General features: G+C 35.5%; 1 protein-coding gene, 1 non-coding gene and 1 pseudogene across 2 annotated transcripts; 1 reads left to right on the forward strand and 2 right to left on the reverse strand.

The window, feature by feature from the left end:
- Positions 1–1,854: 1,854 nt before the first annotated feature.
- Positions 1,855–1,960, reverse strand: LOC132298076 (small nucleolar RNA R71). The gene has a single exon (XR_009479511.1). It is a non-coding gene; the product is annotated as a small nucleolar RNA R71 (small nucleolar RNA).
- Positions 1,961–9,578: 7,618 nt separating this feature from the next.
- On the forward strand, positions 9,579–12,719 carry LOC132295493 (loganic acid O-methyltransferase-like). The gene is made up of 3 exons (XM_059793782.1): positions 9,579–9,729; positions 11,168–11,833; positions 12,251–12,719. Exons 1-3 carry the CDS (start codon positions 9,637–9,639, stop codon positions 12,578–12,580), a joined length of 1,089 nt encoding a protein of 362 aa, XP_059649765.1. The 5' UTR covers positions 9,579–9,636; the 3' UTR covers positions 12,581–12,719.
- A 448-nt stretch (positions 12,720–13,167) lies between these two features.
- LOC132296562 (probable RNA-dependent RNA polymerase 1) lies at positions 13,168–20,817 on the reverse strand (annotated as a pseudogene).
- Between the last annotated feature and the right edge of the window lie 2,759 nt (positions 20,818–23,576).

Below are 23,576 nucleotides of genomic sequence, written 5' to 3' on the forward strand. Positions count from 1 at the left end.
GCCCCGAACAAGTTCGGTGACAATCGGGGCCAAAAACCCTAAAATTGGAGAAAAACAACCAAAAGGATATTCTAAGAGTACGTGACTCAACAAAAAGCGAAAATGAATCCCGTACGAGGATCCATGCTCAAAACGAGGCATTTTTGCAATAACTTTCATTAATTGCACAATGGCCCCTCCAAAAAGTGATAACTGCACTAATAACCCAGAATGAAAATTTCTTCCAAAAATATTTTCTTAAAAACCCCTAAAATAAAATATCTTCAAAAGATATTTACGAAAACACCCCAAAAAAAGGAAATGTTTCTGAAGAACTGCGCATCCATGCCCCTATGGACAACGGGAGCAACCAGAGTACTTTTCTGCAAAAGTAAAGATACGTATTTCGTGGAAACCACTTAGAATAAAGATACATGAAGTCAGAGACCAACTCCGAACATAAAAAGTGATGTTATGCCAATAAAGTGACAAATGGGGAAAAGACAAAATAGGGAAAAGGACGAAAAGTGATAGTGTCCAAAAAGTGAAAATATGGAAATGACTCAGTCCTCAAAGAAAGTTGTCAATCCAAAGAAAAAAGTCTCGAATATCATCCCCGGGCACTCAAGATGATACTAAGTGATGAGAAACCAAACTCAGAAAAGAACAGATCAACGGAAAAAAAAAAATATATATATATATATATATATATATATATATATATATATCCGTAAAAATCTGAGAAAAGGGAAAAGAAAGAAAATGACCGGGTCATTACACTATACCTTATAGTAGAGTAGTTAGGTAGATGGTTTATGTTAATCGAAGATAGTTCATACTTAGCTTTAATTTTATATTCTCTTCTAGCTGAATTAATATGTGCTTGTAGCCATGATTAATCTCTTATGCATGTTCATATCTCTCTAATAAATTGATGCAATTGATTGGTGGTGCGACATTAGTGGTGAGATCTGCCCTTAGTTTCTTCTTTCTTATTTTCTTCATCTAATTTAATTATTGCATTTAATTTAATTTAATGTTATACTTAGTCATTAGATTAATTCATAAAAACTTGTTTATCCTACTTCATGTTAATTTAGAATTTAAGAAGTATGTTAACAACTTCATTAATTCAAGTCTCTTGGGTACGACACACTTACACCTATCTGCAAAGATTCATGCGCTTTGCGAGTGGTTACATCTAGGTTTACAATAAGTTTTTTGGCGCCATTGCCAGGGAATTGTTTTTAGTTCTTAACAGACCATATTAAGTTCTACAATTAATTTCAATTGGGATCTTAGTTTAGGATTTTTTATTCTATTTTATTTTTATTTTGTTCACTATTGGATGACAGTATATGCTTGGAAGATGTTCTTTGTCACTCCCTAGGCTCTCGTTAGACCAAGAAATTGAAAGGACTTTCAAACACTTGAAGAAAGATTCTAAAAGCCTTGAAAAGGCAAAGATGGTGGATGATGGGGAGAACAACAGGGAAGTGCAAGTCGAAGGAGCGGTTCGCTGTTTAAAAGATCATTATGAACCAAGTGCATATAACTCTTCATTTGCAGTTCAGTATCCTATTGTGAGGGCCCAGCACTACGAAATTAAGGCCAATACTCTTCAATTACTGCCTTCTTTTTATGGCCTATCAACAGAAGATCCATACCAGCATTTGGATGACTTTGCAGAGGTGTGCAGAGCAATAAAGATCCAGAACTTTGACGATGATGTATTCACGCTACACCTCTTCTCTTTTTCATTGAAGGATAACGCAAAGGACTGGTTTAATTCCTTGCCAACCAACTCCATCATTACTTGGGCCGAGCTGAGACAGAAGTTTTTGAACAAGTATTTTCCCATGGTGAGAACTACTCAGTATCGAAATGCCATTACCCGTTTTGCTCAAAGACCTGAGGAGCCTTTTCATGAGGGTTGGGATAGATTCAGAGATCTCCTCCAGAAGTGTCCTCATCACGACATGCCAAAATTGTAATTGGTTAACTTCTTTCATAAAGGGCTCAACGAGGCACAAAGGTATATGGTGGATGCATCGTGTGGTGAAAATTTTATGTTGAAGAGTGCAGAGGAGGCATGACATCTTTTTAAAAATGTTTCTGATAATTCTACACAACATGTCATACCTCCAGTAGTAAGACCACCAACTATATTGAAAAGAACAGAGAGCATGAATGAAGCAGGAGTAAATCGAGGGCTAGTGAGCTAGGTGGAGGCATTAACTAAGAGGGTTAAACAATTGATGACTTCACAGTCAAATTATACTCCTCATTCAACTAATGCTCAAGGCTTTGAGGTGTGCTCTTTCTGTTCCAGTCCAAATCACCATGTGTCTATTTGTTCAAGTGCAACTTAGTTTGCAGAAATTCCACAAGAGCAAGTTAATGATGCCTATGTAAGGCCCAAAGGCAATATGTTTTCAAACACATGCAATCCGGCTTGGAGAAACCATCCTAACTTCTCATGGAGAAGTCCAGCCATAGGAATATCAGTTCCTCCACCTCAAATACCTCAGATGCAAGGCAATTTTCAATCTCAAATTCAGACTTCAAATCCTCCAGGGTTCGCCCCTATGCATGCCTATAGTCAACCTCAACAATTCCTACCAATGATTTAGGCAATGCTAACAAAGCAGTTAGAGCCAACTATTCAGCTTGTGCAATCTTATTCTCAATCTTTTGCCAAGTTAGAAACTCAAGTTGGTCAATTAGCTTAAGCCTTAAATAGAAGAGAGGAGGGCAAGCTTCTTAGTCAACCAATGGCTAATCCAAGAGGAGTACGGGTAATTGATGACATTACTGGGCAAGAAGTTCACCATGAACAAGTGAAAGCAATCACTATTCTGAGAAGTGGGCAGAGAGTTGAAAATAAGGTGGAAGAAGAGGAAACAAAGAAGAATGAAAAATGGAAAAAAAAGACTTGAAGAAAAGAATGAGAGTAATGAAGAGGCACAAGATGATCAGACAACTGCTGAGTCATCTCCTAAGCAGAAGCATGTAGTTATGCCATTCCCTTAGAGACTGCAAAAAACATCAAAGATGAGGAAGCAAGGAGGCAAACTTCAGGACATAATGGAGATATTCAAATAGGTGAATATTAATCTCCCATTGCTTAATGCAATTCAGCAAATTCTAGCTTACGCCAAATTTCTGAAAGATATGTGTACTCAAAAGAGGCGTTCAAATAGTTATGTTCCTAAGAAGGTGCTACTAACTAAAAAAGTGAGTTCCATAATCCAGTACTGCACTGCTCCAAAGTTCAAAGATCTAGGTGCTCCAACAATTTCATGCACAATAGGGAATCATCAAGTGGAGTGAGCCCTTCTAGATTTGGGTGCAAGTGTAAACTTTTTTTCTTATTCGGTTTACTTGCAACTTGGCTTGGGAGAATTGAAGTCTACGTTGGTTATTCTTTAATTGGAATCATCAAGTGGAGTAAGCCCTTTTATATATATATTTACTTCTGTTTTGTTATTTTTTTTACTTGCCTTGTCTGCTGTTGTTTCAAATATGGTCAACTCAGGCGCTGGTAGTGCAGTGACAATTCTTATAGAGTAGCCCCATCAAATGGTGCTTGTTTGACACTCGTTTGAAATAGCAAATTGAAGGCTGAGACATGTGATGGTGGTTAGATTTTTTAGCCTACAAGCTTGGCATAAATATTATAGCGTGTTTCATAAATGCTCACAAAATTTTTGAGCAACCAGATTGCTAGCTTACTATCCAGTTTGGTAACTTATGATTCAGTAGCTTATTGTTATGCCCGCCGATGGAGGTTATGTTATGCAGGCAACACGCAAGTGCTGAGTAAGATGCTACATGGCGAGAGGAGTTTATGGAGTCTTCTGGAATAATATAGAGTAGTATGGAGGATTCTAGAATTGTGTAGAATATTGTAGATATGTACAGATACTTGTAGAAGTGTATGAAAGGTGGGAGACGATTCTAGAGAATCAATTTCCACCGTCGATTAGAATGCATCTTAGCCATCCACTAGGAATGGGATGCCTATAAATAGGAGTATGACTCCATTTTGTAGCCATTAAGTCCTGGAATGAGTCTTGAGAGCGTTGTAAAAGATGATACATTCATTAGAATTAGTAAACTTACTTAGATGCTTGAGTAAGCTTCAAAAACCATCCACAAAGGGAATGTTCTCCCTTATGAAGATCACTTTAGCTCATTCTTCCATATTAGGTCACCACCATCATCATGGTAGTGGAATCACCTATATGCCAAAATGAAAATATTGGATGCATAATTTGTGGGAGCATCCATTAGATGATAACACAAACCCTCAAATTCTAAAAAGAGAAATATTTATCTTCACACACTATTTTTGCCTAAAAGCTAATTAATATATGGTCACATATATCTATATAGTCACATGTGTGTAACGGCCCAAATTTCAAGAACCTGGAGTGTCAGCGAGTAACCCTAAACCCGACCCGATATCGAGTCCAAAATGCAAAAGCAAAAAACAAAGAAAAGGTCATTAGAGTTAAATATCACCTCTTAGAAGACAAGAGAGCCTCATAAGAAGTCTTAAGACAAAACTCGAAGACAAAAGCGAAAGTTAAGATCAAAATGGACAAAATATGGAAATAGGGGTAAAATGGTCATTTTACCCAATGGTGAAGAAATTTTACTCAAAACAATTCAAATGAAATGTATTCAATCCAATCTAATCAATTCATAATATCCAAAGATGTTCTAAGACCTTTAGTCATGGTTTCCCAAAAATACCCCCTCTCGGTCAAGTGATTTCCCGACACTGTCTCACTAAAACGAGAATATCTCTCAGTAAGAATGGAATTTGAAGATACCATTGGAAATCTAACTCAAAATTCTTGACATTAGACTCAATATTAACTTAATTTGGATCTGGAATAAGGGAGATATAACTATTATAAGTTCAGGTGAAAAATTTGTCCAACGCATGATCATTAACTGCACATTCTGCCCAAGGACTGAAAGTAGGCTCCCGAAAAGGTTTCCCAAGGTATAAATTGAATATGCAGTGTTCAAATACATCCAAATGACCTGGGAATGTCCAGGAGTGGTCGGTTTGGTTGTTAAAAGAAAAAAAATAATAAAAATAATAAAAATAAAAAATAAATATAAAAATATTAGGCCTCATACTGGTATAGTGAGTGACTAAATAGAGTGCATGGGATATTCAAAGTCATTGCTTACAATTTGTTTTTTTAAAAAAAAATATATATAAATTCTAATAAATAGTTATTTTAAATAGAATGTTCTAAAAAATAAAAAATATCAATTTGTGGAACCCTTCAATTCCGCCAAGAATACTTTAATTTTCACTCTAACTTTACCTTTAGGGTGCGTTTGGTTAGATAGAACTAGCAAGAAAGGAAAGGAATCAGAATTTAAATTTTTTGTGTGTTTGTTTAGGATGAAATAGAAAGTTTTTAGGAACCTGGGATTCCTGCAAGTAGCTAATTTTCTCTAAAACGATTCATGTATAAAACATGCGCAAATTTGTGTTTCTTGAGAAAGTTGTTAAGTTAAACTTTAAATTCCTATTATACCCATAATTATCAGTTAGGTTTCCTTTATCTTTTTCTCCCTTTTTTTTTTCCCAAACATAAATGAACTCACGAAACTGGGGACATCTTCTTTTTAGCATTTTTTTTTTTCTTTTTTTATCTTGCATACAAATGATGAGCGCTGAAAAGTGCGTCTTTAAACCCTTAAGCTTAAGCATTCTAGTACCTTTATCTATCTTACTTTACCGTTTTAGATTGATTTCATATTATTTTCATTTTTAGGCACTTATCCCGAAAATAAGCTAACTTAGCCAAATAAGAGCAGAAATAAAGCAATTCTAGGATGAATCAAAGAAAAGAGCCAAGTGGAAGCAAAAGGAAGAAAAAGGTGAAAATCAACATCTTCGATCGATCTCAGATCAAAGTTCGATCGATCCAACATGATCGATCTCAGCACTTCAAGATGGATCAGAGCCATGATGACATTTCCAGAGATCTCAAAAGTTCAATCGATCCAACATCATTCTTTGATCGATCGAACTCCTTTGTCCTTATCCAAATGATTGATTTTATTTAGTTGTACCACCCTACCAACCACTTTTGTCCTTTTCCCAAAAATATCTTCAAAATATCTCAGATTTGTTTTTATCCAAAAAGCGCCGCCATTAAAGATCGATCCAGCCTAAGTTCGATAGATCTCAGCCATGTTCGATCGATCCAAGTCTAAGGTTCGATCGATCGAACTTCCTCCAATGCGAAAAAGTTAAATTTCCAACTCACCAAAAGTTGTCATTTATCCAATCATTGGGGAATATTTTGTGCACGACCCCAGCTCATTTTGTGTGTCATTTAACCTACCTATATAAGGATAAGGATTACTTTTTATACCATCATCATACCATATCACATCATATCATCTCTTGGAGAGCAAGCTTAGAGGAGGAGGAGGCTAAAGACACCATTGGAGACTCTTCATCAACCAATGAGCAAATCTCTACCATGGAGTTAGCCCTTGAGGGTTGGAGAAGCACTACCGTGAGTGGCTAGAAATCCTCTTGGGGCTAGAGTTAGCCCCAAGCATGCTTTCTACATCTTGATTTTGTGTATTATTGAGGGATTAGTATTGTAATGCATGTTTTGGCACTTTTTTATATATAGATCTTGTTTATTCAATGATTTATGTGGTTTAATGCTTCCAATTGATCATTTCATTCTAACCATATGTCTATGTGTGCTAGAATAGATGTTCATGTGTTTGTCTCTATTTCTTGTGTTATTGATGCATGTTTATGTGTATTAATGCCATAGATCTAGAAATTGTCAAAATATTGTGCTTAATGGAATGCTTTTGTAATTTTCTAGATGGTTCATGCTCATTTCTTGATGGATTGTGCCTCTCCCTTAGCTTAATTAGTTTAATTTCATGTCATTAGCTTAATTGTAGTGTAGTGGTAGCATAGTTGTTAGATGGGAGGACAATCCATGCTTGTTGCTTGATGTTCCATACTTTTGAATGCAAGTAGCATATGTCTCTAACCTTGTGGTATATTTGATTTGTGAGCTTAATGAAAGGATTAATGACTTGCTAGATATATTATACTTTTCACATGTTATTTAGACAATATATACTTAATTGTTAGATATATTGTGTTTTTCACATGTTGATTAGACAATGTATGCTTAATTCGTCACCTTTGCTAATTGAATCAACCAAACACACACACACATCAATATTGCAACACACATTTCCCTCATTAGTCACTCGTTAAGGGTATAGAAAAGCATTGTTTGGTGGTGACCTCTAAACCCCAAGATCTCTCTCTCTCTCTTACTTACTCCTTGTTGCATTCAATTATTTAGCTTAAATTGCTCTCTAGTTTAATCAACCAACCAACCATTTGTTTGATCACTCGGCCTACTAACCCTAATAGCGATTCCACAACCAAATTCGACTCCAATCCCTTGGGACGATCCCTACTCACCGTAACTATATTTTTAGTGAAGGTAGTAGTGGCTTCTATAAATGTAAAACTTGGCCCTCGCCTTAATGCACACTTTCTAAGCTTGTGGTGCAGCGACACACCATCAACAAACTTGATGCTTTATTCTTTCTTTCTTTTCCTCTTTTATTTTATTTTATTTTTTAAAATTTTCTTCCTTCCAAATATGTATATAAATATAACATATTATGGTGGGTATTAATTTTTCTAAATGCATTATATTAATTTACAATATGTATATATACATATCAACTAGGTTTTAGAATTTGGATACTAGAGTTATTATAAGTTTTAGGGAATATGTACGTTCCTTAAAAAGAATAATACAATATATTTTATAGTTATATAATTCTAGTTGAATTCAAAAAGAAAACCTTTCATAAACTTGGTTGTCATATATGTAAAATTCTATTGGTTTTGGTTATTTTAATGTAAACAAATATCTAGTAGAACAATTCTAATCTAATTCGATTTCATCAAAGTCCTTAGAATTACTATATAAAATGTAATGTCCATATATATATATATATATATATATATATATATATATATATATATATATATTAAAAAATATATGCTTCAAATGACATTTAAGATATAACTAACCTTATACTAATATGTCATGAGATAATTAATAATATACTAAAAAATAATTAATTAAATATGCAACTCGATATTTAATTAAACATGCAAATTAAAGCAGTACAATAATAATAAATAAATAAATAACCTGGACCGAGGCTAGTATTGGATACTATGTCCTTAAGACAATTTACGCCCCGCATGGTGCTGACAAATTCTGTGGCGATTGTCTCTCAGGATACAACGATCTACATCCACCAGTAGCAGCACTACAAACTCGTGGATACGGCGAACCTCCTCTGTGTATTACTCTCTCTGACTCAAAAATGCCTCTATACCATATAAATGTTGAATTTGGTGCAATCTAAACCAAATTACCAATCTTAATATGGCTCGATGAAATTAGATTAGGATCTAAGTGGCTCGGGCCACTTGACGTATGGTTTGATCCCACTTAGGTTGGGTCAAGTCTAGAAAGGGAGAGAGAAGAAAATAAATTGAAAAAATTGCAAATAGCAACCCAAGTGGGTATTTATAGAAATAGAAGTGCCTTTTCGAGATTGGGTATGTTTCTTCATCATTGAACACAACCATTTATATGTGTTTCTTCATCATTGGACATAACCACTACAATAGGTTGCAATGGTTCACATTGAATATGTTATGTCTGTTGGTTTTGAGTTGTATCTTTTCATCCCATAACCAACCAGTAATCACACTTGTTCAGTCAAATACATCTGTTGACAACTAATCAAACAATTTTCATTCACAATTTCTAATAATATATATATATATATATATATATATATATATATATATATATGTTAAAAGATTTTTGAGTAAAGAAATTCAGGTGACTTGGTGTCTCATACAAGTTATGAATATAATTAACAACAAAATTTGATGCATGAATTAAAATTTATTTGTATTTTTAATATTTAAAATTATAAGGTCAATTTTGATAAATACAATTATTTTCTTTTCTCTTTCATTATATCTAAACTAATAACATAGTATTTTCTCACAATTTTCTTTAAAAAATTTCATACTAATCAAATGCATAATAGAAACTTAATTTTATTTTCCTTCACTTTCACTTTCACTTTCACTTTCCACCATCTATTTTCGTCTAATCAAACGGGCCCTTAGGGAAAAAGATAAAGATAAAATAAAAAATAAAAAATAAAAAAAAAATGTAGTCAATCTTTCAATTCTAAATAGACGCATTTGTATTTAGCTTTTTGTCCTCCAGACAGTAATAAGTCAATAATAAAGAAACAATATTCACATAAGCGAATATTGACAAAATGAAAAGCAGCAGCCAAATGAGACTAGTCAAACCTACTCACCTTCCCGTCGTAATAATGCAAATAAACAATGTGTAAATATTTTACCCAAAAAATAAAAATAAAATAAAATTGTGTATATTAAGTTTTTTTTTTTTTTTTGTTTTTTTAACCAAGTGTATATTAAGTTAAGGGCTCTGAATTCTCAATTCAGCTTTAGAGGAGAGGAGAGGAGAGGAGAGGAGGGGGAGGAGAGGAGAGGAGATGAGCAACACCGAAACTGCAGCCAGGCCGGAATCATATCCGATGACTGGTGGTGGTGGCACTTACAGCTACTCCAGTAACTCCATTTATCAAGTAAGTAAATTACATGTTTTGTATGTGTGTGTATAGATATATATATTATATCTATAAACAACATGTTGCTATTTTACTTGAATAGGTATTCAACTCTCTGATTAAGTTTTAGGCTTTATTTAGATTGAAGGAGATTTATATCGACTTAGGATTTAAGAAGTATACATTAAATTTAGATTAATATATAGTTTTTTTTTGGGAAATTGATTAATATATAGTTTTGACTAAAGTTTAAATAATACAAAAGTTTTGATCTGAGTAGCTGCTTATATTGATGGATGTCAAGTACCTACTTTAAAACCAATGGTGGTAAAGATTATAATTAATTTTGACAGGATGTTACTAAACTATGTAAAATTATTAAACAATTAGTTGGAGAAAATTTAAATTGACATAAATATTTTTTCAGAAATTAATTTACACAAATATTTAATAAATTAGAATTTACAACTACAAATTAAGAAAATGCAAAATTGAATATTTGTGTTAGAGGAAGTTACGTAATTTCTAACCATTTTAAAAAAAAATCCGCTGTAGCCAATTTGTGTGTGTGTGTGTGTGTGTATATATATATATATATATATGAAATCGTAAAGCAAGCCAATTTTTCTTTTTATATTCTTTTAAATAAAAAATAAATCGGGACATTGGTTTTAGTTGTCCTTCCCTAATATCAAATCAGGAATTTTAATTCAATTACTTAAACTCAAGTCTCGTTTCAAATTCATCCAATTCCATTATCTAGATCATAAAACATTTTATGCGGTCTTACCCAAAAATATATATTCTAAGGTTATTAATTGTTTAGTTAAGAGCACAAGTGTCACTAGCGCTGGTCTGAGTTTCAGAGCAGCTACTTTAACAAATATCAAAAGTTAAGTTTGTTTCGAGTCCGTCCTTCCTAAGACCCTACTAGCAAGACCACAACTGAGTAATATTGTTTTATGAGACTTTATATTTGATTCACGAGACCAACACATGCACATAGTAGGACGTTAATTTGTCACCAATAATTGATCGGTCTTTTTCAACTTTTAAAAGAAAGGTGGAGAGTTCAAATCCCAGATGGAATAAAACACACACCTAAGTGTCACATACCCTCAAATAGGTGGAGCTTATTATGCTGTCATAAAATATAACCCTTGGCAATATTTCATCTTAGTTGGCATTGCTTTGTTCACTAGTAAAATGTTCCGGTGTCAGACGTAAAAACAAAAAAATTCAAATCCTAAAACAGTCACTCTGTGCAAATAATATAAAAAGTTAGGTCCTTACCGCTCCCAGCACCCTTAATTAATTGAGATTAAACTGGGTACTGTACTCAATTTTAGTATATTAATTTCCAATTTATGTCTGGCTTCTAACCATGACAAGCATAGACTGGAATTGTTATTCATGGTAGCAATTATGAATGCTCTGTGTCACTTCTTTTTTCCAGAAAGAAGCAGCAAATTTTGTAAAGGAATTAATCGATGAAGAAATTGCAACGAAGCTTGACATGAAATGCTTCACTACTTCTACTTCAAACACATTGAGAGTAGCAGATTTGGGATGTTCAACAGGGCCAAATACCTTCATTGCTATGCAAAACATACTGCAAGCCATGAAAAACAAGTACCATTCCCAAGGCAGCCTCCCTTCTGAGATGCCCGAATTCCAAGTTTTCTTCAACGATCATGCTTCCAATGATTTCAATACCGTTTTCACCTCTCTCCCTCCTGATAGCCAATACTTCGCTGCTGGAGTTCCCGGTTCTTTCTATGGCCGGCTATTCCCCGAGTCCTCTCTTCATTTTGTCTATTCTTCTTACGCAATGAACTGGCTCTCTAAGGTTCCTGAAGAGCTGCTGGACCAAAACTCTCCTGCTTGGAACAAGGAAAAATTTCACTATACAACTGCCAAAGAGGAAGTAGCCAACGTCTATGCGGCTCAATTTGCAAAGGACATGGAGATCTTTCTGGGTGCCAGAGCTAAAGAGATGGTGGTTGGAGCTATGATGGTAGTCATCATTATGGGTTTCCCAGATGACATCCATCATTCTAAGCTCTTCCTTGGTCAGTCATATGATTTTCTCAGTTCTTGCCTCATGGATTTGGTCAATATGGTAAGTCCCCACAACCAGCTATTCAAATTAAAGCCAGAAAAGAAACCAACTTTTCTTATTCAAGTTAAAGTCCAAAGAAATTTCTTATACTATACTCAATAAATATATAAATATATATATACATGCACATATACTCACAATATTACCTCTAGCAGACTCGAACACAAAACTTTACATCGTGAAATGTGATGACCTGCCCCACGCTATGTAGATTTTGTCCGTTTTGCACATTTTTAATACTCACGATTTTCAAAACGCGTCTGCACATTTAAAATGCATCCACACATAACTGAAGGCAACTTCTCCTCAAGCAGGGAAAAATGGACAATATCTACACAGGGTGGTTGCATTAATTTGAATCACAGTTGCATCAAATCCTTAGTGTAACCCTATAACACAAACTTTATACATATACAGGGTTTAGTGAGCGAAGCTGAAGCAGATTCATTCAACATTCCTGTGTATGGTCCCTCCCCCAAGGAGATGGCGAGTGTGGTAGAGAAAAATGGGTGTTTCAGTACGGAGAGAATGCAGTTGAATGACTACACTTACAAATATGACGCACAAACATTCCTAAAGCACCAAAGAGCCACCTTGGAATCGATTTTGACCAAACATTTTGGAAGTGAGATTGTTGATCAACTTTATCAACGGGCTTCTCAAAGAAGTGCAGAGTTCTCCTCCGTGCTGCACTCAAGTGACGCAGCGATGAAAAACCAACTATTTCTTGTTTTGAAGCGTAAATGATGCGCGTTCAAGATTGATCTCATTCAGCCTTCTCATCAGAGTATGTAATATATTATGAGCTCCCTATTTTCTTTCCTTGTGATTTATAAAGACCATATGATTTGAGAAATAATATATTGTTGAACCTTTATGGAACAAACCTCAGATGTTACTGGTATGCAGAAAATATACATTTTCATTTAAGAAAACAGAAAGGAAACAGGAAAACGATCTATATAAAACATATAAATATGTATACTATAACAAGGAAAGTGTACTCCTCCTATTCCAATTCATCATTGTGTTCTCAAAATTATTATCTATCCATGTTAAATGATAGGAAAACTTAGGTCTATATAAAACATATAAATATGCATAATTAACCTACTGGAGTACATGTCAATATGAAGGCGGAGTTTTGCCCTAGTACTCAACTAGTATCAAGCAGGCCTTGGCTAGTTCGTCTGAATTCCCTGAGGACGGCAGTCTAAATCCGGTTCATCTAATTATGTCCCTAATTATCCAATGTAATGTCCTAAGCCTCTATGCATCTACAGACCACGAGAAGCTCATCTAAAATATGAGGACGGGAAGCGTAGGTTCACATCAGGAAGCAGAAATTACTGTCTATTTGATGATAAGTGACTAATTTCAGTCTCAACATTAGCCATTAGCCATACACAAATTACAGACAGAAACATTCAAGCCATACACAAACTACAGACAGAAACATTCAAGCCATACACAAACTACAGACAGAAACATTGAACCATCTTGATGCCAAACTTCTCAACTCAAACTCAATCCATCACTGAACTTCTGTTCAAGTGAAGACACTTGGGAAGTCCTATAACTTGATTTATCCTTCTTGATGCGGATCAACTTGTCATAAACACACCAAGGAAAGCTTAGGAAATGATCATGTTCCATTCCCTCGCTGCAGCGACCCCAAAAACTAGGATGATATGTAACATAGTACCAAGCTGATGCTTTTGCATATACACTCTCGACTTCGAACTCCCTCCCTTTTGTTTTGAACCAGGTCCTAGCTTCCTTCCTCAAGGACCGTACAGCCAAGCCAATTTCCTCTGCATCTCTTCTCCTGTCATAATATTTTGACATTTGCACGATGTTACCACTAAGTATTTCAGCCTCAGTTGTGATGCCATAGTCATTCATCAGGTTGCCCAACTTGAAATCATAAATAGATTTGCATTCAAATGCATCCTGGACGTAATCCTTAAAACCATCTGCTTCCATGTCAGGATCATAAGACTGTGTTGCCACTTCCTTTGTGAACGATTTAAATGTGTTTGTGTTCGGTACGGCATCTTTCACCTCTCGAAAAAGCTTTCCAATCACACACTGTGATTCATAGGTGGGCTTGTCGGGCTTTTCCATAAAATCTGGGTATTCTTTGACACGTAAATGAGGTGGTATATCAGCCGGCACACCAGTCTTTGGAAAGTCAACAGCAACTGAGTGTAGCTCGCAAGCTCTATACAAGGATCACTCATTGCTTTCAAAGGTTCCTTATCAGCAAAAATTGTATGGGCATTTGCAATGATTCCTAAACTGTCATTCAGCATATAGTTGGTGAAATACTCCTGGACTTCCTGCAGTGCAGAAATAAACATGTGATGCGTTGAAAACAGAAAAACAAATAGTAGCGAATCAGAGAGAACACTTGAAAGAGCATTGAACATCACTACCTTGCAGATTAATTGTACATTTTGAGGTCTTCTGGCACATGAGTAAGTGTTAAATATTTGAATGTGTTTCTACAAACTATTTTTTGCCTATTTTTTATCAACTAAGGCTTTGAAGTGAAGCAAAAGATCTGTGTCCTTTTTTGTTCAACTGCATTGCTGCTATTTATGGTAAGCATGGTGCTACAATACATAACAAATCACACATGGATTAAGAAAGAAATATAAGCACGACTAGTAACAACAAAAGCATGTTGAATTTTGAAGATATCCTCAACCAGGATCAATTTTGAAGGAAAAAAAAAAATCTTAGAGATTGGTGCATTTGCATGCAAGACCATCTTAGGATCTCTTCAATTGAAATTTATTGCAGCTGTCTTAATTTTTTTCGCCTATTTAGTATACGTTTGGCATTGTTGTTGGAGAGACAAAAAGTACTTTTTATTTGAAAATTGTCTTTTAGATGTGTTAGGTGAAAAAAAAAAAAGCTTTAAGTCAGAGATTTTGGCTTTAGTATAGCGTTTAGCCAAAGCTAAAAATTGGAGCTTTTTGCACGGAGAGAGAATATACATATAGAAATAGTCTACTTAAGAAAAATAAAAATATTCATAAAAAGTGTTTTACACAGTACGTTACCAAATATTATCTAAAAAAAGTGCTTATTATATAAGCTACAGAAACCCCAAATGGACTTCTAGACTTGTTACTCCATTTTTTATGCTTATTAATTTATGGGCAATTAGTGAGAAAAATAGAAAAAGTAGACTTACATGGTTTGGACACTTACATCGGAGACCTAATGATGCGCCAGTCAAACAAGGAAGACTAATTGTATTAGGAGGTAAGAAACAGAGAGGTTGACTTTAGTAATATGGGATGGGTAAACATTGTAGTTGAAATGGCATACTAGAATAAATATCCGACGAAGTAGAACCATCTCTATCAAGATGACAGAGTTATAGAAAAGATCGCAGGTAGAGAATTCATGCGGTGGACCCATTCATATGGGATTAAGGTAAGGACAATAATGATGAAGAAGTTGAGGGCATTTTTGAAAATTCATTTTTCAGGCATGGCCCATAGCCATACATGGCCTATTTATGGTCATTAACTGCGGCCTTCAAATTTACAAGTTCATTATTCTTTTTAGCAGTTGAATTTATTTCATTTGATGGGCTTCTTTGTGTTTTTTTTTTTTTTTTTTTTTTGAAACTTTACAATAACTCCAGATTTAATCCCATAGAGATGATAAATTTTTCACCACATCTCTATTGTGAATAACATTATCTAAGCTATCAAATCAATTCATTGTCGAGAATTGAATAGTATAACATAGGCCGATGTTTTACCCATATCTTCTTTTAAGTAAATCTATTTTGGTTTTACTTCTCAAAAATTTGAAATTTCTATGGATTGTGGTCTGAGTCAAAATCTAAATAGAAATACGAGACGTAAAACAGCTTACAAAAAACAATATTTCCATTCAATTCATTAAAAGTAAATTCAGTGATGTAGCCCAAGTCCTTCGTATAATGCTAAAAGGAAGATGATTAAAACAAATAATATATTTTCTTCTCATATGGAATTAATGGATGTAAAATAGATCTTATAATAGATCATTTTTCAGTGACTCAATATGCATTTTAGAGTGAGCATTAGTAGTAAACAATAACAATGACAGCAAGAATATATGCTCTATACTGTCATAATGTCAATTTTGGAGGATACTATAATGTCACAGCTGATATAGAGATTGATCATGGTCTGTAGGCCGAGCCAAAAGATAATTAACTGACAGGAGGGCAACCCCATGATAGAAAGAAATTGAGTCCCAAAACCTGTAATTAGATGAGAGAGTAATAATACCTCTATTGTAACCTCATGATCCAACAACATATTTGGTGCTGGGCTATAATCCATGGGTTGGATTTGACGAGGAGGAATCAGATCAGGGTCCCAACAGACAAAGTAATCGTCTCCATCCAAATCACTTCCCGAGCATTCATTTGGATGGGGTCTGCTATTAAAGTTTGAATATTGTTAGTAAAGAATTTTAACTATTTTTTCTCCAATCACAAAAATATTGGAGCAGAGAAGCAAATAAAATAAATGACTACTCAAATAAACTATCCATGGCTGTTGACAATCACATGTGATGCTGCAGTTGCAAGTAAATTGGAACAGATGGTTATAGATGTGATTTGATAAAAGACAGGAGAGATTATAACATATCTCCAAGATTTCCTCCTCTCGTCACACAGCAGTGTTAAAACGTCACAGGTGCAAAGCTGGCAACAAAATTGGAAGCAAATACATTTTTGCATACAACTGTTCTAGGAATTAATTTGTATTACGAGATATTTGTGACATGTTTACCTCTTTCCGTTCTGTGGAAAAACGATACAATCCACCATATGGTGCAAAGCTGGCACATCAACAGCCCTCAAGACACGAACATCTCCTGGGTGCAAGCATGGGTTTTTAGCAACAAAAACCTTCCCTTCAACGATGGAGTTACGCCAGTCCAAACCATAGTCATTGATCGTAAGAGGTATATCATCATAAAATGGCCTATGTCCAGCACCAGAAAATTGCACAAACACCTGCCCATACTCCAAGGTTCCACATTCATCTAAACATCCCATCACTAATCTCCCACTCGGAACAAATATCCTTGTCTTGATCCGCAATTCCAGCGACCTCACTGCCCTGAAAGTATGAAGCATCATCGAGAGGAATGGTTCGACATTAGGCTTATAACCACACATAAGCATTTCCCTAAGAATCTTTGTGTTCTCTCCTGGTGACATCAACTCTAGTGCCTCCTGTGCCCTTAATGGATCTACTAAAATAGTATCCAGTTGCCGCATGGCCTCCCTTTGCTTTTTTTCAAAGACACGATCCCTAACCCCAAGGGTAGACAAAAGTGTTATCAATTGGCGATTCAGAAAAGAAGGCTGATATTTGCTCCATGCCAAAACATCTAACTTTGTGTTTTGAGATTTATACTTGAACATGCTCTTTCTTAATGACAATTTCATTGATGACGTGGGATCAACAGCAACTACTCCTTTAAACCCTGCATATCGAATCTGAAAGGCAGATGGAGTATGTTTAAGACCACATTTAATAGCAACTCTCTGGGCAAAGTCAGCAGATATTTTCCCAATTCCATCAGAGAAAACATATTTCGCTTCATCACTTTCAACCTCCACGTCAGGAATAAGTTCAACTTCATGCCTACCAACATTTAAAGTCTCTCTGGATGAACTGAAAGACTGACCAAGTCTGGCAGCATATTTTGCCACATTTCTGATCGTACCAAAATCACCCATCCATTTCCTTATATCAGCAGCAGTAAGACCATTTCTGGATGCAAACATCCACGTAGAATTATCCCGTAATTGACTTGCTGAGAAGGCAAGAAAATCAGACTTCTTATTGCCTAATAACTATGCCATGTCTAAGCGTTGATAGTATTCTTTTATAAATGTCGGTTCTCCTTTCCTCATTTCCAGAAGCAATACGCGGGGATAAGTCTGTGGAAAATAGTTTATTTAACTCCTCATCAACGAAAGAAACTCGAAGAAAATTGTCTATGTCATCGGGATAATTGCGTAACACACGATTAGAAATGTTAACCTCTGGGCCGAGGAAATACACTTTGCTAGGAGTTACTAGAACCTTACGAACATATACCAACCCAGCATCTGAAGTAATAGCAGGCTGTAGAGGAGGTTTATGAGACATGTGGTAGTTGCTATATTGCTTAATGAGCCACCTTGCTGGCTTATAGCAACAATTTTTTAAATGATTCAAGCTCAGCAAGGCACGATCTATATATGCAATATCTATTATCCGAGGATCAACCAACAGGAAAAATTTGATATCAAGTGAGGGCCCTGGAAGATATCCATGCTGAACCAGGGAACATATCTTAAATAATATTTGAAATGGCAACTCAAGCCCTTGGGGAGGAGGACCCAAGATGGGGACAAGATCCAAATTGTGAGAAAAAGGGTTACCACTCTCCAAAATGAATTGCCTTTCATTTGCAGTTTGAAAATGAAAACCGTGTGGTAGCTCCAAACATAAAGCAGAAGATTGCCCAATACAGCATGATGGAGTGAAAGCAGTAGCCCTGACCCACTGGTCATCAGAAGTTTCCCTATAATAGCTGAAAACAGAGTCTTCAAGTTTCTCATAAATTCGAGGAGCACCAAGTAGCTAGCAATCAGAAAGGGAAAAAATATAAAAACAATAATAATAATAATATAATTCACATAAAAAGAAATTGTACCATTCGTAGCAACAACTACATGCTTTGCCAATAGCAAATGCAAGCACTAAAGTCCTCATATTTAGTGCAATGGAACCAACTATATTAATTCTCTCAGTATGCATTGACAACATGATATCTTATTGAATTCATATATGCTTTACAATTTTTAAAGGTCAATTTCTGGTGGGTAGAGTTGACAAGGATGGCATTGAAAACTCCAACTGTGCAAGGAGAATTATGAGTTCTATCAATGATATCTATGTGTAGAAGTCTTTCATATCTATGGTAGCTAATTATCACCAATTCATGGAAATAAGTGTTGTGACATCCAAAATTTTTGAACTCCATTTATAGTAGTTGTCTTTTGTTGAGACAATGCAATAGTATTAGATAAACAGTTATTCCAAAGCATAGGCTGTGAATACGCCAAACAATGTACGTCGCCCTCACACTCTCCTTCATTTGTGGACCTCTCTCAAACGCAGAGAGTAAGAAAAACAAACACAACAAGATACAAACAAGGAAACCTGAAATACATGCAAAAGAAGAGACTTGAACCCAAGACCTCCCAAAATAAAATTTTAATGTCATGTTAAACATTTTCTCATCGGAAATGTCACTGTTAGGAATTTCCCAAACTTAAAGCAATCAAAGAATGTACTTAATAATATATCATGAAGATTATGTCTGAATTACAAATAAATCTACTGACATGGGCCTTTGCCAATGAAATGAACGAAAAAGAAATTTTTGGAATTTTATAAAGTTCCTGTTGTCAGGGGCTTATTTTGTTATTATTTATATAATATTGGGACTTATGTGTAATTTCTGAAACTTATTAGTATAAATAACATGTGGTGGAAGGATGAAAGTATTCTTTCAATCTTTCTCTCTTTCCCCATCTCTCTCTCTTTTTCTCTCATCCTCTTTCTTCTCATTTTCTTCTTCTTCTTATACTTTACTCTTGATTTGATTATCTCTTAAAGTCAACATGGTATCAGAGCATGGTTTGTAAAACTCTAGGTGTGTAGTTGAAACCTTATGGCAAGTTTGTGTAAATCCTAGTGGGTGTGAAGGGTTTTGAAGAGATTCCAAGATGGGATTTGTTTGCTAGGAAGTAATGTTAATCATATCCACATGTATTTCGGATCCAACTAAGCGATGAGTTGGCTGGAGGTTGCAAGGGGCAGCGCACCCCTGCATGGGGTTCGAGGCGAGGGCTCGAAAAAAATTGTACGTGTTTTTTACGTGTTCGTGTGGTTTGACAACAACGGCTTTTTCTTCATCATTCGCAATTCTGGTATGGTCTACTTTATTGCTTTCTAGGGTTTGTGTGGTGACTGCATGGTCGCTTTTTATGCATCTCAAAAGACGGTAATCTTTCTAGTTGAAGTTTGTGTGTTAGAGAGGTGGTTATCTACGTATTTTGTTGCTGCTTTTGTTTCTGAGGAGTGTGTACCCATAAACTGTTTAATAAAATGTCTTGCTCAAAGGTGACTTCAAAAGAAGCTGGGTTTTTTCCTAGTCTGACTCCAGTATTGGGAGATACTAGTGATCACCACCCAAGCCTTTGTATTGTGACCGTTAGGCTGGATCAGACGAACTATATGGAGTGGGCTCAATCTGCTCGTATACATATCAATGGTCGTAGGATGATCAACCATATCGAAGGGACTGTCACGACTCACGTATCCCTCCAAGAGTGATCCTGAATTCTGTTAGAATGTTTATGTGTGTGTGTATATATATATATATTTATTTATGTTGGGTTATGCTGTAATTACACATAGTTGGTAGGGTCATTATATAATAAGCTCATTCATGTACCTTTATATAAGCTTCGTTTGTCTTAGGGTTGATATATATGAAATACAATTGAGCCTCCATCATCTCTCTCTCTCTCTATAGTCAGTTCAAACATGGTATCAGAGCTATACGAAATCATGGTATGGGAAACTGAAATTGTGCTGTTCTTGTATAGATCAAAATTGCGATTGAGGTCAAACCTGTTCTTTGCCGAAGGTTTGGTCGCAGGTCTGTTCAGAGCTCCTTGTTCGTCGTCCTCAGATCTGAAGCCCCGTTTGGTTGCTTGTGTTGTTGCTGCTTTGGTTGTCGGCAAAACCGCCACCTTCTCCCTATGCACATCACGTGACCTCTAATGAAAGGGATTCTTCTTTCTTTGCCGTACCAACTGTTTCACACTTGGTTGTTGAGCTTGCTTTCTCTGCCACACCAACTGCTTCACACTCGGCTGTTGAGCCTGCCATGGTCACGATTCCCTGCGATGAGTATGCTCAGCTTATATCTCAACAACGGCCTTCCACCTCATCTTTTATGGTTTCCTTTGCCCAATCAGGTAGTGCATTTGCATGTCTCTTATCCTCTCGTCAGAGTCCCTAGATTTTTTACTCTAGCGCATCCGATCACATGACTGGTAGTTCTCATCTCTTATCTGATTTTCATTATTTTCCTTCCTCTTAAAGTGTTACTCTTGCTAATGGCTCATCAACTAAAGTTTTGGGTTTAGGAACCACTCATCTCACCTCTTCAATATCCCTCTCCTCTGTATTGCATGTTCCTTAATTCCCTTTTAATTTGATGTCTATTAGTAAAATTACTAAACATCTTAACTGCTCAGTTACATTTTATCCCACATGTATTTTTCAGGATCTCACGACAAAGAAGAAGATTGGTACGGGATATGAAGTAGGTGGCTTATATTACTTTGATTTTGCGCCATCTCCCACGGCTCTTCAATCATCTTTGTCTTCTTTCCAGTGGCACTGTCATCTCGGCCACCCATCATTATCACTTTTGCAGCGTCAAGTCCCTAGTCTTAGTCGTGTTGAGTTCATATCTTGTGAAGCATGTCAGCTTAGTAAGCATTGTCGTGTGTCCTTCAAACCCAGAGCTACAAATAGTGTTGCTAGTTCTTTTTAGTTAGTTCATTCAGATGTATGGGACCAATAAAACATATTTCTATTAATGGATTTCGTTATTTTGTGACATTAGTGGACGATCATTCTTGTATGACTTGGTTGTTTTTTATTAAAAATCGTTCTGAGTTATTCTCTATTTTTCAAATATTTTGCAAAGAAATAAAAACTCAATTTAGGTGTGCCATTAAAGTTTTACGTTCTGCCAATGCCAAAGAATATTTTATAGACCCTTTTGAGACTTATTTTCATGTTAAAGGCATCATTCATAAATCATCTTATACTTATACTCCTCAACAAAACAAAGTAGCTGAACGTAAAAATCGTTATCTCCTGGAAGTGTGTCGTGCCCCTTTATTTCATATACATGTTCCCAAACATTTTTGGTGTCATGCTATTCTTACGACTTGTCATCTTATTAATCGGATGCCCTCATCGGTGTTACAAGGGAAATCTCCTCATTCTGTTCTATTTCCCAACTCCGCATCGTTTAATCTTGTTCCTCGGGTCTTTAGATGTGTGTGTTATGTCCATAACCTTGGACCCTGTAATGTTTCTGATTTTCCTTATTTTCCATTTTCGGGGATTTTTTTATTTTTTGAAAATTTTCTTTTCGTACCTCGTTTTGGGTGCCGGATACCGTGGGGTGTGCCGGGTGTGCAGTGTTATTAAAGGCGTTAGGGGCACTGAGGCGCTAGAGTTCCCTTACAGCCTAGGCACGAGGCGCACGCCTAAGTGATGTGAGGCACACAAGTAAAAATTTAAAACAATAATTCTCAACAAAAAGAATACAATGAATAAATAAACATCCAGTAATAAAAATACTAAATATATCACAATTAAACCAATAAAGCTACCAGCAAAATAGCACAATTAAAACAATAAAGCTCCATTAAGAAAAACAACAAATGGAAGATATTTAGTTTCAGTTTTGAGTCATAAAACCAAACAATCTTAAAGGACCTAAAAAATTCAGCAAACAGCATGCAACAAGATGCATTCAACATTTTAACTAATCTAGCAAAATCTAGCAAACAACATTCGGCAGAACTTAGCAAACTGAATTCAAAAGAAGAAAAAAACAAAACATAAAACAAAAACAAAAAAACAAAAAAACAAAAAAAACAGTAATGGTAAATTCATTCAGGAAAATGCATTCAAAATAATTTAGCAAAATACATTCAGATAATTTAGGAAGGAAAAAAAATAAATAAATAAATAAATAAAAAAAAAAGGCTAATCCCTTTTCTTTTCTTTGTTTTATTCTTTTATTACACAAAAAGACAAAGATCACTGCAACAAACTACTTGGCTACTCCCTTTTCTTTTCTTTATTTTATTCTTTTATTGCACAAAAAGACAAAGTTCACTGCAACAAACTATTCCCCTTTCTTTCTTTCTCTATTTTTAGTCTTTCTTTATTTGTTCCACTCTCTCACGCTTCTATGTTGTATCCATCTTTTTTTGACCATTTTTTTTCTTTTCTTTATTTTGTTCTTTTATTGCACAAGAAGACAAATTTACAAAGCTCATTTTTATTCTAACACATGTGTGCTGAACAGAATCCTTTTATTGCACAAGAAGACAAAGTTGACTACAACAAATTACACCCTTTTCTTTCTTTCTCTGCTTTTGGTCTTCCTTTACTTATTCCACTATCTCACGTTTCTACGTTACTTTTTCTTTATTTTATTCTTTTATTGCACAAGAAGACAAATTTACAGCACATGGATAAGTAAACAGCACATGGAAAAAGCTGAACAGCACATGGATAGGTGAACAACACATGGAAAAAGATGAACAACACATGGAAAAGTGATCAGGCGTGCTTGAATAAAAGCATGAAGCGAGTCCCAAGCGCGCGCCTAATGAAGGTCGCTGCGCCTGGGCTATTATGAGGCACAATTCATGCGCTTGTATGCTCCTAGTGCCTAAGCGCGCTTTTAATCACACGGCGGGTGAGTAACGAGAGTTTGTTTGGGCATTTCTTCGAGTTCAGGACTCTTAGAAATGCATTGTTGGCCATTTCGACATTGTTGTGCACAAGAATTAATTTTTCGGGGCTATCACATTTTATACATCATTGTTTAG

This window comes from Cornus florida, unplaced genomic scaffold (genome assembly GCF_030987335.1).
Source record: "Cornus florida cultivar Cherokee Brave unplaced genomic scaffold, ASM3098733v1 CherokeeBrave_3.0.0_Hap2_Chr02, whole genome shotgun sequence".
In the NCBI taxonomy this organism is placed as follows: Eukaryota; Viridiplantae; Streptophyta; class Magnoliopsida; order Cornales; family Cornaceae; genus Cornus; species Cornus florida.

Bases quoted from the DNA above. Each gene is read 5' to 3' on its own strand.
- LOC132295493 (XM_059793782.1), top strand. From the start codon at position 9,637: ATGAGCAACACCGAAACTGCAGCCAGGCCGGAATCATATCCGATGACT. The intron at 9,730-11,167 runs GTAAGTAAATTA...TCTTTTTTCCAG, and splicing joins CCAGTAACTCCATTTATCAA to AAAGAAGCAGCAAATTTTGT. The intron at 11,834-12,250 runs GTAAGTCCCCAC...ATACATATACAG, and splicing joins TCATGGATTTGGTCAATATG to GGTTTAGTGAGCGAAGCTGA.